General features: G+C 39.9%; 2 protein-coding genes and 1 pseudogene across 2 annotated transcripts in view; 1 reads left to right on the top strand and 2 right to left on the bottom strand.

The window, feature by feature from the left end:
• The window catches only part of Slc16a1 (solute carrier family 16 member 1), a 33,027-nt gene extending 27,025 nt beyond the window's left edge, over positions 1-6,002 (top strand). The window contains exons 4-5 of the mRNA XM_027940332.2: positions 638-1,504; positions 4,045-6,002. Of these exons, the coding sequence (XP_027796133.1) occupies positions 638-1,504; positions 4,045-4,319 (1,142 nt within the window). The 3' untranslated portion in view covers positions 4,320-6,002. The remainder of the gene's footprint in view (positions 1-637; positions 1,505-4,044) is intronic.
• Positions 1,713-2,174, bottom strand: LOC114096681 (large ribosomal subunit protein eL31-like). Its single transcript, XM_034636817.1, has one exon. The coding sequence runs from the start codon at positions 2,145-2,147 to the stop codon at positions 1,713-1,715; it is 435 nt and encodes a 144-aa protein (XP_034492708.1). The 5' UTR covers positions 2,148-2,174.
• A 9,811-nt stretch (positions 6,003-15,813) lies between the features above and the next one.
• Positions 15,814-17,826, bottom strand: LOC114096697 (nuclear receptor-binding factor 2-like; annotated as a pseudogene).
• Positions 17,827-18,173: the final 347 nt, after the last annotated feature.

Below are 18,173 nucleotides of genomic sequence, written 5' to 3'. Positions count from 1 at the left end.
CTGATATAAGAATAATGGGTGCCTTGCATGCACAAGTCCCTGGGTTCTATCCCCAGCACCGCCAAAAAAAAAAAAAAAAAGAATAATGGGACTGGGAATGTAGCTCAGTAGTTGAGTGCTTGCCTGAAGTACTGGGTATTGAGCCCAGGGAGAGTCTGTCATTGAGCTACATTCCTAGCCATTTTTATTTTTTGTACTAGATATTGAACTCGGGGCACTCAACCACTGAGCCACATCCCCATCCCTAATTGTATTTTATTTAGAGGCAGGATCTCCCTGAGTTGCTTAACACCTTGCTTTTGCTGAGGCTGGCTTTGAAATCACAATTCTCCTGCCTCAGCCTCCCAGCCACTGGGATTACAGGTGTGTACCACCATGCCCAGCTTATTTTTTATTTTGAAATAGTATTACTCGTTGTTCGGGCTGTTGCACAGCCAGTAAGTAGTGATGCTGAGATTTGAATTCTCTAGTTCACTTTTGAATTCACACTTTAAACCACTATAGAGTGTAGCCAATAATGAGATTCTTTTGTCCCTTTCTATTACTTATACCTCCTATTTTAGTTTCTTTGTCTGGTTAAGTAATATTGGAGATATTTCTGATATTTATTATAGTTAATTTTGCCCCTTTCCCTTAGGTCTTGGGCTTGCTTTCAACTTGAATCCTGCTTTGACGATGATTGGCAAGTATTTCTACAAGAAGCGACCATTGGCAAATGGACTGGCTATGGCTGGCAGCCCTGTGTTCCTCTCTACTCTGGCCCCCCTCAATCAGGCTTTCTTTGGTATCTTTGGCTGGAGAGGAAGCTTCCTAATTCTTGGGGGCCTCCTATTAAATTGCTGTGTAGCTGGATCCTTGATGCGACCCATAGGGCCAAAGCCAACAAAGAAAGAAAATGTTGGGTCCAAAGAATCCCTTCAAGAAGCTGGAAAATCTGATGCAAAGAATGTAGGTGATGCAAATACAGATCTTATTGGAGGAAACCGCAAAAAGGAAAAACGTTCACATATTCAAAAAATTAACCAGTTCCTGGACTTGTCCCTGTTCACACACAGAGGCTTTTTGCTGTATCTCTCTGGAAATGTGATCATGTTTTTTGGACTCTTTACACCTTTGGTTTTTCTTAGTAATTATGGCAAGAGTAAGCATTATTCTAATGAGAAGTCAGCCTTCCTTCTTTCCATTCTGGCTTTTGTTGACATGGTAGCAAGACCTTCTATGGGACTGGTAGCCAACACAAAGTGGATAAGACCGCGAGTCCAATATTTCTTTGCTGCTTCTGTTATTGCAAATGGAGCATGTCATTTGTTAGCACCTTTATCCGCCAGCACCTATGTTGGGTTCTGTATCTATGCGGGATTCTTTGGATTTGCCTTTGGGTGGCTCAGCTCTGTATTGTTTGAAACACTGATGGACCTCGTTGGACCACAGAGGTTCTCCAGCGCTGTGGGATTGGTGACCATTGTGGAATGCTGTCCTGTCCTCCTGGGGCCACCACTGTTAGGTATAGTATGTTTTCCTACCTCTATGATTCTGCTATCCAAAAACAACATGTGAGGCACTGGGTTCAATCCTCAGCACCACATAAAAATAAATAAAATAAAGTTATCATGTTCTTTTACAACTGAAAAAGAAATTCAAAATATAGGTGTACAGGATTGGGACAGTGATAGAAAACATTAGTGAGCTGTTTGACAAAGAGCAGATGTTTCTCATTTCTGTGCGCTCAGTGCTGGCACACAACTTGACAAAGCATAATTGCTGATATACAGAGTCAAATAAAATGGAACCATCAGCTGTACAAGAAGATCAGGTTTTTTTGTTGTTGTTTTACAGTTTTTATCCACATTGACTAGATTTTTGAACAAGGTAACAGGGACGTGGGTTACCAAAGTATCGAGCTTGTTTGGTGAATCTTCGTCCTCATGTTTTCTGGATGATTGCACTTGAATGTGATATGGGACATTCCTTGTTCCTCTAGCCCAGGCAGCTTTGAGCCTAGTATCAGTGCGCCTATCTGGAGTTCCCATTTCCTTCATCATGGCAGATTTCCAGATGTTGTGAATGTGGGTGGTGTATTCCCAGGTCATGACCTCATTGATAGCAGAACAGCCCCTCCTCTTGCTACCCTTCTTTGTGGGAGCCATTCTGCCAGGCCCAAGATGGAAAGGAAGGGCACGAAGGATTGTGGGAGCAGGATCAGATATTTTAAAAGAATATTTAAAAAATTTTCTATCACTAAAACTAACAACACATTCTTTGTAGGAGAACGATTCCACCTTTAAAAGTACTTTGGAGATTTTTGTTGTTGTTTTGTGTTTTGTACTTGGGGTTGAACCCAGGGGTGCTCAGTTACATCTCTACCCCTTTTTATTTGAGACAGGATCTAAGTTGCCAAGGGTGGGCTTGAATTTGTAATCCTCCTGCTTTAGCTGGAATTATAGGCATGCACCACCATTCTCGGCTCCAGGAATTTTACTTATTTACTTACTTACTTATTTATTTGTGGTGCTGAGGATTGAACCCAGGGCCTTGTACATGGGAGGCAAGCACTCTACCAACTGAGCTATATCCCCAGCCCTCAGGGAATTTTATTTTAATGCTGGAATTTATTCCAGTAGAAATAATGTAATAATAGCTGTTGTGTAAGTTTACAGTGGTGCCAACACTAAAGTTGTATGTATCTGTTGCATCTCACAAGGCTGTGAGGTAGGACTATTTTAATCCCCATTTCATAAGTGAAGATATAGAAGCTTGAAAATGTAAAATAATTTGGCCAAGATTATATAGCTTGTAAGTCAGTGTGTAATTTGGGAACTATTCCCTGAGGTTACTAAATACTTCATCTTGTAAATTAATAGCTCCATAGATAACACAAAGTAAGAAAGTAATTTGAACCTCTTTTGGATATGATACATACTTTTGGAATTTCGTTTTGGGGAGTGAACAAAAGTCGACAGCTATCATTTTGGTTTTTTTCTTTGATAATGGGGATGGAACCAAGGATGCTTTACCACTAAATGACATCCCCGGTCATCTTTATTTATTTATTTTCGAGAGAAGGACTTGCTAAGTTGCTGAGGCTGGTATTGAACTTGCAATCCTATCTCTGTTCCCACTTGGCTGGGATTATGCCGCCATGCCTGGCTACAATTGTCTTTTCATAAGGCTCTCTTCCTCCACTCTCTTCCCAATGAGTTTACAAATTCTGTCAAATTTCATCTCCTTAATCTCTTTCTAATGCTCATTTTTCTCCATCACAACTACCACCCTTAACCAAACTCCTGTTTCCTATTCCTCCTGATCCTAATGGTAAAATCCTAACTGGTCCTCCTGTAGAAACACCAAGTTAAATGGATTTCTTTACTATCAGACTTCACAAAGCCTTGAAGATAAAAGGAAGGGATATGCCACCCCAAATTCTTTTGACCTTTGAAACATTCGGCTCACTTTTGCACAATAGACCCAGGGGTCAGAATTCCCAGATTAAAGCCAAATGGTTGCATTTATTAGTTTTATGACCTTGGATAAGTTACTTATGTCTCTGTACTTCAGTTTTTGTATCTATACAATGAGGATGACCATGGAATGTGCCTGTCAAAATGAAGTGCTTAGAATGGTGGCTAAGTATTGCTGTTAGTTTAGTTACCAGCACAGGGCAAGTGTTCACAGGACGCTCTTTGGGAAGTTCTGCTAGAGAAAGAGCATTGGCCTCTTGTAACTGGAATAGCTTTGTGTCCTCAGACAAGAGTCCCAGACCTCTTCTGAGCAACACTTTTTCCATTATGTATTGAAGGGTTTGATTGCAGATTGATCTCCAGGTCTTTGCTAACTCAAATTTGCCTGAGAATTGATGATTTTTCAAGTTGCCAAAAATAACAATATACAAGGCGACTCTAAATAGATAATTTTTAGAAATTCCTTTTTATGCTGATTTGTCATTTGTGGGCTTGTAGAAGATTGGATCAACATCTTTTTTTTCTGACAGGATCCTTAATACTTTGTTTTTACCCTCATTGCTTTCTTTCTTTTTTATCTCTCTAGGTCGTCTCAATGACTTGTATGGAGACTACAAATACACATACTGGTCATGTGGTGTGATCCTAATTTTTGCTGGTATCTATCTCTTCATTGGCATGGGAATCAATTATCGACTTTTGGCAAAAGAACAGAAATCAGATGAGAAGCAGAAAAAGGAAAGTAAAGAGGAGGAGACCAGAATGGATGTTGGTGATAATCCAAAAGAAGTTACTAAAGCAGCAGAATCTCCAAAGCCAAAACACACAGGAGACCCCAAAGAGGAAGAGAGTCCAGTCTGAACCAAAGAGGCTGGAGCGTAAGTGGAGCAGTTGGTGACCCAGGACTTCTGAAAATACTCTACTGGCCTGTAGTCTATCAGTGGTGCTCAATACAGACAGTGAACATTTGTGTGGAAAACATACCAGTGTTCATGATGGAGTTTTTGTTTCACTCCTTACCAATAGCCTGAATTGAAAATATCATATGCTGTGGGGAGGGAGTGGTTGGCAAAGTGTGTGGAAAGAAGTAGTGTTTTTTTGTCTTGTTTTATTTTAATCTTAGCTTTTAATAGTGTCAAAAAGATTATAACATGTGCCTTAAGTTTTAGTCTTTAGAACTCTTTAGAGAGCCTTAACTTTTTAAACCATTCTGCTGAATTCATCTATTTTAAGTGTCACATTAAAAGAAAATAACAACTAACTTGTTTGAGGCAACTCTGAAACTTAATTTTGCTTCATTGTTATTTGTAATGTATTGTCAGACATTGTTATTGGAACACTTATGAACAGAAATGTTGGTTCGAAGTTGGAGGTTTTATAAAATGCTGACTAAAATATTTTTCTAGCATCAGTAGTTGCCTGGCATATGTTTGTGCCTGTTAGCTATATGTTTAGAAAATTTAAAGCATAAAACTTGAGAAACATCTTGACAGTCCTAGCCACGTAGTATTTGTCAACATCTCTCGGGTACCTTTTCCAGGATTCTTATTAGAAACTAAGTGGGGTTTTTTGTTGTTGTTGTTGTTCCTTTTGTTTGTTGGTGTTTTTCACTAAATTACTGTTCTCCCCTATTCAAAAACATTTTGAGTGGTTATAGATCATTGTCTTTTTTGAAGTCACTGGGTATTATTTTTCTCACTTTAAAAGTATTAAAGTCTAGAAAACTTTATAGTCATGGCTCCTAAGTAAATGCAACACATGTAATTAAATATAGACAGATAGTTTAAGCATCAGCTATATTCACCTTTGGTTTTTCTAAAACCTCAGTTATACTATGAGACTATTGGAATCTTTGTGTCTGTTGGCTTTGTTGTGTTGTTGGTTGCTGCTTTCTTGTTTTTGTCTAGGTGGTCCTGGGGATTGAACCCCAGGGCTTTCAAGAATGCTAAGCATATGCCCTACCACTGAGCTGTCCCCCTACAGTCTCCTGGAATTTTTCCCCTTTGATTTTTGGTGATTCAGTTTATATTTGCTTCTAGTTAGGGCTGTGTTATTCAGTATAGATAAATGTTTGTATGTCATGTTTTGTTTTACATTTTTTTCAGTGTTTGCAAATTCAAGGGGGCCAGAAAAATTTGGACCTAGGCAAACCTATAAAGATGGGGAGGGAAGTTGTAAAGTATGCTTAGTTTCAGTAAATCCTCTTTTTCTGAGTGGGCTTAAGAAGAAAATTATGACATGCTTAGAATTAATGGGCACATTCTTATCTCCACATGAAACTCAAGTTTTGTGACCCTTTTTACTTACCTGAAATGTGGAGAATGGTTCTGGTATAAGGGTAGGAGGGGAGGTGGACAGATTGGAACTAAATATTTTTTTATTTTTTAACCTAATATCTTCTAAATTAAGGCAGAAAGACAAATATATTCAGTGAATTATTCAATGCATTTAAAATACCACTGTAATTGATAAGTGAAAGTATAGATTCAAAACCTTGTATAAGAGACTGGCTTTTGCAAATAAAACATTTATTTTTAGAAAATATTTCTTCCTCCAAATGTTTATTTTGTTGAAGAAAATATTGCTGTGTCTTCATTTTCATTATCAAGTTTCAGTTTGGCCTTTGCTAATATTAAACCACCCAGTTTATGTGCCTTAATTTTGTGTATATAGCTTATTTTGTGTTGATTTTTCACCTTTCCTCTTTGCTTTAAGACAAGCAGGAGGGGAATTTGAAACCTCCTTTCCTAAATTGAGAGCATCCAGAGCAGTTAGCGTTAAGGACACAATGAGAAACTCCCTTTGTATGAGTGTTATGGCAGAGAGGAAGGAATTTGAGGGAAGAAGCCTGCTGAGAGTATTGGCAGACTGAGCCTGTTTGGACACTAAACCCATGTTTAACCTCTGTGTACCTCTTTTCCCTTCTATAAAAATGAAGACAACTATTGAGGAATTGTAAGTAATAGAAATGGGAAAAAATAATAAAGCAAGCCTTTAGAGGATTATCCCTGCTCCCCATCCCATATGTTAAGTTGCTCATGTTCAGTAGTTAAATCCTGTTACAGGAGTGAGAATATTGTGTAGATTTATCACTACTCTAGAACGAAGGGTTCTGAATTTGTTGTAATCAAAAGCAAAAGTTACTAACTGTCTCAAAGCTGGAACTATACTTGTTATCACCTGTCCAGCCCTTATTTATTTTTTTGCACTAAAGAGGTAGGTTTTAAGGATTTGTTTTCTGGTGCTGGGAATTGAACCTAGGGCCTTGCATCTGCTAAGCATGTGCTCTACCACTGAGCTAAAACCCTGACCCAGGGGTTTTATACAAGATCAGTTTTGGTGACAGCCAAGTTGAAAACTCAACACGGGTCTGCTCCATGTCTTTTCTTCCTAGTTAAGGATTAAGGGTCCTGGTTAACAACTGGCTGATCATCTCTCTGTTGTAAGTCAATCCTGGAAACATCCAGCTTTCTGATCTTTTCTGTTGTCCCTTACTTTATTTGAAGATCGACTTCATATGAATTTTTATTTCAGTTCAATGGTTTTAGTGGCTGCTGTGGGTAAAGAGATGTGTGCGTAGGACTCCTCCTACCTTTTCCTTTTCACTGCCCCCCACCCTCCTAGGTAGATGCAGTATCTAAAAGGCCTGAGACAGGGACCAAGAGTACACTCTGAAACAAGGAGCAGGAAAGTTACTTAGAAATTTGACAATTATAGGAGATCATGCTAGCATAAACCAGACCATTTATCATGGTTACATGCAAGTCTCTTAATAAAGTTTAGATCACCTTAGCACAGTTTTATACAAAAAGTACTCAGGAAAGGATGATGGTAAAACAAACTGGAAAATTTGGGCTCTTTTTATCCTTGAGTTAGTCACAATGAATAATCCTCTGGGTTTATTAAGTTGTCTGAATTTAGTAGTTTATGTCTATATCATAGTTGTACATGTCAATATTAAAGTTATATTTTAAAAAGGAAAAATTGTTAACCATTTGGTATTTTTATATGAGCTCACATTTTATTGTATTGAATTTTAATTGATAAATTGGGAATTGGTTACATGTTTGTGTGAAAAACCTGTGTCTGGGTTTTACCTTCCCTAGCAGATGGTTCTCAGCATGATAAATTCATTCATCAGTGCAAGTGTGGCCCCTCCCTCCTACCACACACTTTTGTTTGGAAAGGTAAGGAAAGATTAACAGTAAATTTCCACTTTTGCAACACGACTTGCTTTAACAAACAAGTCAGGCATTTGCCTAGAAGACATGAAGAAAGAAGTTAATGATAGTTTGTGTAACAATGAACACTCTTTCAGTACTTGATGAGAAGTGACATCCCAAACTTGCCTGGCTTGCTCCAATGTGATCAGGCCAAGTTGCTTCAGAGTTTAGAAGCATCTGGGCTGGTGTTGATGGGGGTGGGGTGAGGTTCAAGTATATCACTCCTGAAATGTGTTCTAGCATTAGGATCTTAGAGTCAGTCACCCTTTTCTAATTAAGTCTGGACTGTAGTGGCAAATTCATTCACATGTGAGCAGGTAGAAGTAATAGGATGGGTGAGGATAGAATATCTTTCTCCAAAACTGACGGGCATCATCCATTTGCTTTGTGTTAACCTGCCTGGAGGGTAGCAATAGCTAGGAAAAGGAGTCACAGCCTCCTGCTTGGGCGAAAGGTAAGCTGCTTGGGTTTGAATGGAGGCTACGTCACTTCAACCAAGTAACTTGGCCTCCCTAAGCATCAGGGTATTTCCTATTTAAAATGTTAATAATTAGTACCCACCCCTAGGTTTGTCAAAAAGATCAGCTGACAAGTGACAGCTATGTTAATAGCAAGTGCTTGATAAATGTAAACACCTATTTAAAAATTTCTTTTAAAATATTTTTAAAAAAATATTTAATGAACACAATATCTTTATTTTATTTTTATGTGGTGCTGAGGCTCAAACCCAGTACCTCCTCACACAAGTGAGGCGAACGCTCTACCAACTGAACTATAACCTCAGCCCTATTTTTAAAAATCTTAAGTGCTTGGGAAAACATTGTACTCTTACAATTCCAAAGCTGATTCTTACTTGGAAAGAATGGTTTTGCGGTGACTCTTTAGAATGTTAGCTAAGTGATCAAATTCTCCTTTTTGATCTCATCCCTCCTTTTAGTTTTCCTGTTTTTCTTTTGTATGTAAATGGATGGGAAATCATTTGTGGTTTGTGCTTGTATGTCTGGCTCTTTGCTGTGAGATGCATCCTAAAGTCCTTCCTCTTTTCTACTATAATAGCACACTCCCTCCACAATTGTGTTGATTGTATAAATGAGGAAATATAATCAGTAACTAATTCTGGTTAAAGTTTTTTGTCCCTAGCAATATCCTTAAAAGCAAATTGTAAAATTGAAGAGATTTTTATTTTTCCCTACTACATCACTGACTTGGTTTAAATGACAAATTATTGCTTGGTGGCTGAGTAAATTTGTATAACTTTTTCTTTGGAGAGGGGTACTGGGGAGTGAACTTGGGGGCCCTCAACCACTGACCCATATCCCCAGCCCTATACTGAGTTGCTGAGCGCCTTTCTGTTGCTAAGGCTGGTTTTGAACTCAATCCTTCTGTCTCAGCCTCCTGAGCCACTGGGATTACTGGCATGTGTCACTGTGCCCGGCTTGTATGACATTTTGTGAAAGCAGTTTTGTAATATGTATCAAGTACCTGGAGTTCACCTTTAAGGGGGTGTCAGTAAGTATTTAAATGATAGTTACAATGTCCTTGTGATATAAACATGTTTGCTAGACCAGTGCTGAAAAAAACCAAGGGATTTGATCTGAAGACTTCTGGCAAGAGACAGTTGTCTCCTAATAAAAATGAAGCTAATGATGATTATAAGCAAGTAATTTTTTTCAGCTTTTTCAAGGGTTGTACTCTGGTGAAAGTGGGGTGAGTGAGACATGGAACTCCAGCTCTTTGGCAACTGGACCTAAGCTGTGGAGTCCCTCTGCCCTGGGCCAGCTGCCAGGGCTCCTTCCTGCAGGCAGGTGTCTTGGAGACAACATTCCTGCGGTTCCTCTTCTGAGCATCAGCTGCAAGTAAATGTTGAACTCAGGAAGCCAGAGGTTCAGCATTCCGCCACCCCAGAGGGTTGTGGTTGTTCTGGGGCATTCTCTTTCTGAGCTCAGCTTCAGAAAACAATACACTGATGTCACAAAAAGATTGTGAGGTTAGGGGTGGGTATAGCTCAGTGGTGACATGCTTAGCAATGAGTGAGGCCCTGGATTCAAACACCAGCACCAAAAAGAAAAACAAGGTGGAATCTGCTTGTGCATACAGCTCTTACTCAACTACCTCCTGCCAGTTATCTTTTCTTTTTTTTTTTTAAATCTTCCATTCTAATGGGGAAAATAGAAAGCAACATAATAGATATAAACAATAGATGTAGGGTAAGTTTACATTAATTCATCCAAATTTTGGGAGCATCTTCAACACCTCTTGCAGAAGCTTCCCTGGATCCTAAAACCAAAAGGCATCTTTCACTATGCATGCTGTTTTTTCTCAAGAAGCAAAAATACAAATACCATTCCTAGACCGACTGTGGGCTGCTAGCCCATTGGGGAAGACTGGAAACTGATGTGGAGGGTTAGCAAACCTAACCCAATCTTAGGAGAGTGTAAAAGGATCAAAAAGTGTGACTTTGAGCAAGTTAATTTCTGGATCTTTGCTAAATATGACAATTACTGCAGCGATTAAGTCTGAAGGTACACAACATACTGCGCAGCACATGTGGTTTTAAAAATCAAATCTACGAATATTCTGCTACACAGTGTAGCAAGTCAGTTAAGTCATCAACCAGAACAGCAATGAATAAATAAAGAGCAGCTGATAATGCCCTAGCTCATCTATTTACAAAGGCTTTTCAAATATATCTCAAGCAAAATCCCTGGGAGGTAGGTGTAACTCAAAATACTGGCCCTTTAGGTGGGCCTTCATCCTGGCCCAGCACCTCCCCTGTGGTCAGAAAAGCAACTCTGCCAAAGCTGAAGGCTGTTCAGGGTGGAAGCTCTGGAAACACAAGAATGGAAGAGGCCAAATCCTGGGTGATCCTAAAGGGTGAGTAGTGGCCAAGCCAAATCGCAGGAGCCCTGCATCAAAATGAGTAAAATGGTTCCCAGCAAATTCACAATCTTAATTTATGATCCTTTCCCTTGGCTTTGAAATTCATAATGTGATTCTTTTTACACTTGGGGATTTCCTTTTCTAATATGCTTTACTGATTCCAGAATTAAAACTGAATTTCCTGAGCTTAGACTGGCCACATCCCAAGAGGAAGTGGCTAGAAGCCATTAAGAGGGCCAGGAGGGGAACTGGATGGGGATGGATTAAAAGTCACCTGGTGTGCTGACAATCTGTATAGGCATAATTATTTAGAGAAGGTTTGTGATTGTTGTAGTCTTTGTGATTTATCTTTTTCCTTTCTTCTCATTTCTTTTTAATCTTAAAATCACCTTAACGTCAAAAAAAAGGGCCTGTGTGGTTTTGCTCAGGCTTTATTTGTATATGCTTTTTAGAAAAAGGAGCTACAGAGACTTTAGATAACCTTTTTCCTTCCAAATTTCAAGTACTATCTTGTTTTCTCAAAGGCTAAGAAATGAGGAAGCCGGCCTGCAGAGTTAAGAGCCCCCACCCCACAGTATCTATCTCTACACCAGCCACTCCCTGCCCCTTATCAGTTGCCAAGTCCTGCAGATTTACTGTTTCTCCTTCCCATCGCTCCTCTTCTGTTGGCTTGATTTATAGAAGCCTCCCTGGCTTTGTTCTCACTCTCTACTTCTAATCCAGTCTCAACACTGTTGCCTAAATGAGTTTTCTAAAAGGGCCAATTCTCTCAGTATTGTTACTTAAAAAAAAAAAGCAAAAGATAAACAACTTTTTTTACTTTAAACAAACCAATAAAGATAAAAGTATTAAAATTCAAATATCATGTCATTTCTCGTCTTAAAATCCTATAATTTGAGGATAAAGTCCAAACAAGTCTAAATTCCTTGGCCTGACCCAAACTGGTCCCTCCCTGATCAGCTCCTGTCTGCTGCATTCCCAGCACTTTTATTTTAAGTTTTTATTTTGAGACAGGGTCTTGCTAAACTCCTGAGACTGGCCTCCAGTTTGCAATCCTGTCTCGGCCTCCAGAGTTGCCGCCATTACAGGTGTGTACCCCGCTGCCCACTGCCTCTACAGTTTTTTCTCTTGCCAGTATTCCACCCATACACTGCTCTCCATCTCAACTGGATTTCTTAGTTCCTAAGTGCAAGCCCTTGTCGCACAAACTGCCTGCCTTCAGACCTGCTGACCCATTCCTGGAAATGCCTCCTTTCTCCTCTGCACCAACTCCTATTTGTCCTTTCTTAGCAGTGCAGTGCATTGTTATTGTTAACTTTTAATTTTAACTGTTAATTTTTTAAAATTTTTATTTTTGGTACCAGGGATTGAACTCCCGGGCACTCAACCACTGAGCCACATCCCCAGCCCTATTTTGTAGTTAATAGAGACAGGGTCTCACTGTGTAGCTTGCTTCGCAGTTGCTGAGGCTGGCTTTGAACTCGCATTCCTCCTGCCTCAGCCTCCCAAGCCGCTGGGATTACAGGTGTGTGCCACTGTGCCCGGCTTCCTTTTTTAAAAAAATTCCTACCAGATTGAGCTTCTTGAGAAGAAACAGCATACGAAGTGAGAGATACCTTTTGATTTTAGGATCTGGGGAAGCTTATGCAGGAGGTTTTTCTCCTTGAGAAAAGTGGCCAGGGAGAGCTCAGGGAGGACCACAGGAGAAGTGACTGATAATCACGTGTTAATCACGAATTATTCACCAGGCCCCAGGCTAGCCTGGTCTCTTAAGAAGCTTTTAATCTGCTGTGGGCAATAAAATAAAATGTTTGCAATACATTGTGATCAGGGCCCTAAAGTCCACAGGCCAAACCTCAGAGGCACAAGGCCCCGAGGGCTGGTGTAGAGGAAGAACTGGCTATTTTTCTACATGCTTACACTCAACATAGAACACTTCTGTGACCAAATATCTGCTTTTACTTCCCCACACTAAGCATTTCTTGAATTCTCTGAATTCCCTTTCCTTTTCAAAGATAATCTTTGGGAGTCCTGTCATGGAGCTCCATCCTGACATGCTCCATCCTGCAAAGCATCAGATCCCACAAGTTAAGGACTTAGTCCCACGACACTGGCCCAGCTTCAGATGTTCATTGCAAGCAGTAGGCTCCTAGTTGACCCACAACTTTTGTCCAACTTGCCTAAAGGAAAAAAAAAACAAAACAGGCATATTTGAAAATAAGGGCTCCCAAATTAGACAACAGGACACTCATTTTTCATATGAAGAACACTCGAAACATTGCCTCTCTGAAAGACTCCTCCAAAAAGAGCAAATGAAAAGTTTAGGTGGGTAATTTATTTATTTATTTTTTAAGTTGAATCTGCTTTGTCACCATCCAATCCTGAGCCTCAAAAGAAAACTATATATAGCCCGCCTGGTGGTATGTGCCTGTAATCCTAGAGCTCTGCAGGACCATGTAAGCCTAGGAACTCAAGGTCAGCCTGGAACATAGTTAAGACTTTGTCTCAAAAAAGAAAAGGAAAAAAAAAATCCAGACATGATGTCACATGTCTATAATCACCTACTCTGGAGGCTGAGATAGGAGGATCATAAGTCTGAGGCCATATTGGGCAACTTTTACCCTGTCTCAAAAATAAAAAGGGCTGGGAATGTAAGCTCAGAGATAGAGACCCCTGGGTTCAATTCCCAGTATCTAAAAGGTGGGGGGGGGGGGGTGAGGAGAAGAAAAGAAAACTAGATAAAGTGTTGATAAAGTTAAGCCCTCAGATCAACAAGGTTTTCTTTAACTAGTTTTCTGCCCTAGTCAGATTCTTGGGCTCAGAGTAATCCATTTAGAAAAATGCTTTGTCAGTCCTGTTTGTCCATGGGCTCTACCCTGAACTCCATAATCTGCTTAAAAGCAGAAGCTAAATTAGAAAGCTCCTATCTAACTAAATTAGTAAACTTAAAGTTTCAGGATCTTCATTAGGAACCTTGGACTTTGTGTCTAAAATTGAGAGCAGGGGAGTGTTTGGAAACTGATAAAAAAAAAATCTTACTTTTTTTCACAAGTATTAGTTTTAAAAAGCTATGGCCAAGTGAGCAGGTAGCTTTAACTTGTCTCATTTTTGTCAGAAATACAATTTAGATTTAAAAAAATAAGCAGAGCCGGTGTGCTGGCACACACCTGCCATCCCAGTGACGTGGGAGGCTAAAGCAGGAGGATTACAAATTCCAGAACAATCTCAGCAACTTGAAAAAAGGGCTAGGTGTAGCTTGGTGGTAGAGTGTTTGCCTAGCATGCATGAAGCTGTGGGTTCAATCCCTAATATAAAAATTCTTTAAAACTAGTGAATTAGGTGAACGTAAATGTAATACAATTTTTAAGTAAAACTTTCAATAATATTTATGTGCTATAAATATACGTGTGTGTATATATGTATACTTAAAATGGTGTCAAAAAAATTTTTTTTTTGGTAATTTGCAATCTAAAAGCTAGGCTAAGATAAAAATGAATAATAGATATTCATTAAATGCCTAGAAGATTTCCAAATAAGATAAAATGCCAAAACATTAATTACTGAACATAAAATCAAACTTATCTCCTTCTGGTTTATTATTATGGAAGAACTAAGGATCTGTTAGTAAACATGTTCTGCGTCACATAAGAAAATGGTATTATGAGGAAATGCATGCATCTAGAAATTATAAAATGGGTAAATATACAGATGTTAGTATGTGGCAATTAATTCATACTAAAAATGAAAGATAAAATTACTATAAAAAGGGCTGGGGTTGTAGCTCAGTGGTGGAGCACTTGCCTAGCACGTGTGAAGCACTGGGTTCGATCCTCAGCACCATATAAAAATAAATAAATAAAACAAAAGTATTATGTCCACCTACAACTAAAAAAAATTTTTAAAAAGGAAACAACTCCATATGCAAAATATACCAAAAAATAAGATGCATTTCTTTGTGAATAAAGTTATGATATAGTCTTTTGTGGGGATTTTTTTGGTACTGGGGATTGAACCCAGGGGCTCTCAACCACTAAGCCACATCCCCAGTCCCCTTTTTTTTGCATTTTATTTAGAGACAGAGTCTCACTGAGATGCTTAGGGCCTCAGTAAGTTGCTTAGGCTGGCTTTGAACTCAAAAATCTTCCTGCCTCAACCTCCCGAGCTGCTGGGATTACATAGGCATGTACCACAGCACCCAGCTAAAGATGTAGGTTTTTGTTGATTGTTAAAAGAAAAATTAATTTTTGTCTTGAAGTATAATGACATATTGTTTTAGAATGAAAAAGGATAATACAGGGCAAAAGCTGAATAGATATAAAAAGTTGGGAAGAGCGCTGGGGATATAGCTAGTATGCAAAAGACTCAGGGTTCCATCCTTAGCACTGCAAAAAAATTTAAAAGTTGGAGAGAAAGTGAGCAAAAGAGAATCTGGTGTGGTCAAATCAACTAAATTTGAGTGGAAAAAAAATGGAGGTGGGGTACCAGGGATTGAACTCGGAAGCACTTGATCGCTGAGTCACATCCCCAGCCCTTATTTTATATTTTATTTAGAGACAGGGTCTCACTGAGTTGCTCAGTGCCTCGCCATTGCTGGGGCTGGCTTTGAACTCACAAATCCTCCTGCCTTGGTCTCTTGAGCCGCTGGGCGTACGCCACCATGCCCAGCTTGAACAAAAATTTTTAAACATATTTTCTGTTGTTGTTGTTGTTTTGTTTGTTTGGTTTTTGTACTGGAGATTCAACACAGGGCTTTTTATTTACTTTTTAATTTTGAGACAGGGTCTAGGCCCAGGCTAGCCACAACTTTCTCCTGCCTCAGCCTCCCGAGTGGCTGGGATTACAGGCATGTACCATGTCCCATATTCAGCCACCATATTATTTAGGTCTTGCATTATTGCTTATGACATTTTAGACTGCTTACAAGAAATGTACTTTTATGCATTTTAACCCTGAATTTAAGAAAAATAATTATTATTTATTTCAGGTAGACATTTGGTTTTTATCAGGAGAAAGCAAATCTCCCAGAGTTTAGTTTCTGCCACTAGGAATCATTGGGTAGAGTCAGTGAATCAGATATTTGACATAATTTATGGCAACTGTTTCCCAAACCTCCTGGCAATGCCTTTTCTCCTGCAGTAAGCCAGATGATGAAGCATTTCTGGGTTTACACTTTTATGTGGTTTTTCTTTTTTTCCTGGATTAGCTGTATTATGGTATTATTTCTTTTTCTGACCTCCCCCGGGCTTTTCATTTTAATTATTGGTAAGTCCTCTTAGAATCTCCTCAGATGGCTCCTTAAAGGGGGAGTTCCAGGTGTTGAGAAAAGAGCAGAAATATTGGATACTGGAATGTTCTGGTCTTCCCTGGCATTTGCTGCAAACTTCTGCCGGGCTGAAGAGGTTGCGGCAGTTTCTAAATTGTGGCAGCAAGCTCCATAACTCTGACTTTTCAACAAAATCAGTATGTAGGGCACTGTGGTGTGTGCCTGTAACCCCAGCTACTTGGGAGGCTGAGGCAGGAGGATCATTTGAGGCCAGGGGTTTGAGGCCAGTCTGGAGAACACAATGAGACCCTGTCTCTTAAAAAAAAAAAAAAAAAAAAAATTAGCATCAATGTCCAGCTCCTTCTCTATTGGACCTATTAGAAGTCTGGCCTTTCCAATTTTTAGTGGTTCATTTTCCCTCCTTAATCTTTCATTCTCAACCACAAGAAATTCTGCATGCCTCCTCAAATCCTCCAATTCAGTTGCCTGCTTCTGTATAATAATTGTTTTATCATCTTTGGGGGTTTTGCTTCCTGTTGGCTCGTTCTTTTGCTAAAGTAAAAATTATAGTGTGTCTGGATCCCGGACAGAGACCCCTGGATTTCACGGAAGAGCTTCTCTGTAAAGGGGAAGACGAACCTGGCCCTCCCATCCTCAGCAGAGGGTTGGTGAGATGCCTGCAGCTGGGCAGCTGCACCCTGGTCCTCTGTGAGCTCTGAGTCTTCTTCACTCACGCTTGACCCACTCCTGCCTCTCTGCCAGGAGGACTTTCATGTGACTATCCCTCTGCAGATCTCGTGGCAGAAGGGCCTTCTGGGATTGTCAGCTTTGGATGGTCAGCTTCGTGGCTTTGGAGAGACAAGCCACAGCTAATAATGGTCAGCTCATATGCTCTCTTGATAACAGGTTGCAAGGTCCTTCCATTACTTCCCTAGACCCCAGGGAAAGTGGTGGCAGCAGCCACAGGAGCACATGGGTGAGACACAGCAGAGACAGCAACCCCTCTGCATGCCCCGGGAACCAGTGGTGGGCACAGAGTGAGAAACCACCACCTTGAGGAATGAGGTTTCTAAAAGTATTCTTTTTTTTTTTTTTTTTGTACTGGGGATCGAACTCAGAGGCACTCAACCACTGAGCCACATCCCCAGCCCTATTTTGTATTTTATTTAGAGACAGGGTCTCACTGAGTAGCTTAGTGCCTTGCTTTTGCTGAGGCTGGCTTTGGAACTCACATCCTCCTGCCTCAGCCTCCCAAGCCCAGCTTAAATTTATTCTTAATATCAAAACTAGAACAAAACTAGAATTTGGCCTTCCCTTTTATAGAAACGGTTTCCTCGGAGCATTGATAAAAGGCTCTGAAATGGTTCCTTTACCTTTTAAGTTATCTGCTAAGGGATTCTGTGGGATTCTGTTGTAGTGTCTATTTGTGCACCAGTCTCCCCTCCCAGTGCTGGAGACCACATCCAGGGCCACATACATGCTGGGCAAGCCCCATACCACCAAGCAACAGCCCCATCCTGGATTCTGTATATTATGAAGAACAAAATGTCTTGTATGAGGTCTTTTGTTAAAAGAACTTAGTCTTCTCAATATTAAAAAAGCTAAGTTCTTTTTTTAAAAACTATGTAACTTTCCTGTGTTTGCAGTGAAATCTTTCTTCACTTTGGTATCGTTTCATAACCATCATAGTGATCTGTGATCCTGTTTATTAAGGTGGGTTTTTTTAGTTTGGTTTGGTACTAGGAATTGAACCCAGGGCTGCTTAATCACTGAGTCACATCCCCAGCTCTTTTTATTTTGCGACAGGGTCTTGCTAAGCTGCTTAGGGCCTTGCAAGTTGCTGAGGCTAACCTTGAATTTGTGATCCTCCTGCCTCAGCTTCCCAAATTGCTGGGTTTATATGCACATGTACTGCCACACCCGGTAAGCAACTACGTTACTGAAGTGTTCCATCTTCTCTCAGATCTACAACAAAGGTAACTTCAAGATTTAGGTTTAACATCATTTAAGGAAATTCATGGAAAACCCTAACAAGTATAGATTTCTTAAGACCGTACTATTGAACTGAGTAAGAATTTTCAGAACTTTAATGAAAGTGAAGAGTTTATGAAACTGCTAACCCAATATCAAGCAGAACAAGCATTAATGACATGGCTGGGCTCAGTGGCCCACGCCTGTAATCCCAGCAGCTTAGGAGGCTGAGACAGGAGGATTGACAGTTCAAAGCCAGCCTCAGTAAAAAAAAGTGAGATGCTAAACAACTCAGTGAGACCCTGTCTCTAAATAAAATACAAAATAGGGCTCAGGATGCAGCTTGGTGATCGAGTGCCCCTGAGTTCAAGCCCCAGT

The sequence above is a fragment of the Marmota flaviventris genome, chromosome 10, assembly GCF_047511675.1.
Source record: "Marmota flaviventris isolate mMarFla1 chromosome 10, mMarFla1.hap1, whole genome shotgun sequence".
NCBI classification, from domain to species: domain Eukaryota; kingdom Metazoa; phylum Chordata; class Mammalia; order Rodentia; family Sciuridae; genus Marmota; species Marmota flaviventris.
The sequence above is the reverse complement of the archived record's forward strand: the minus strand, read 5'-3'. Positions and strand labels throughout refer to the sequence as shown.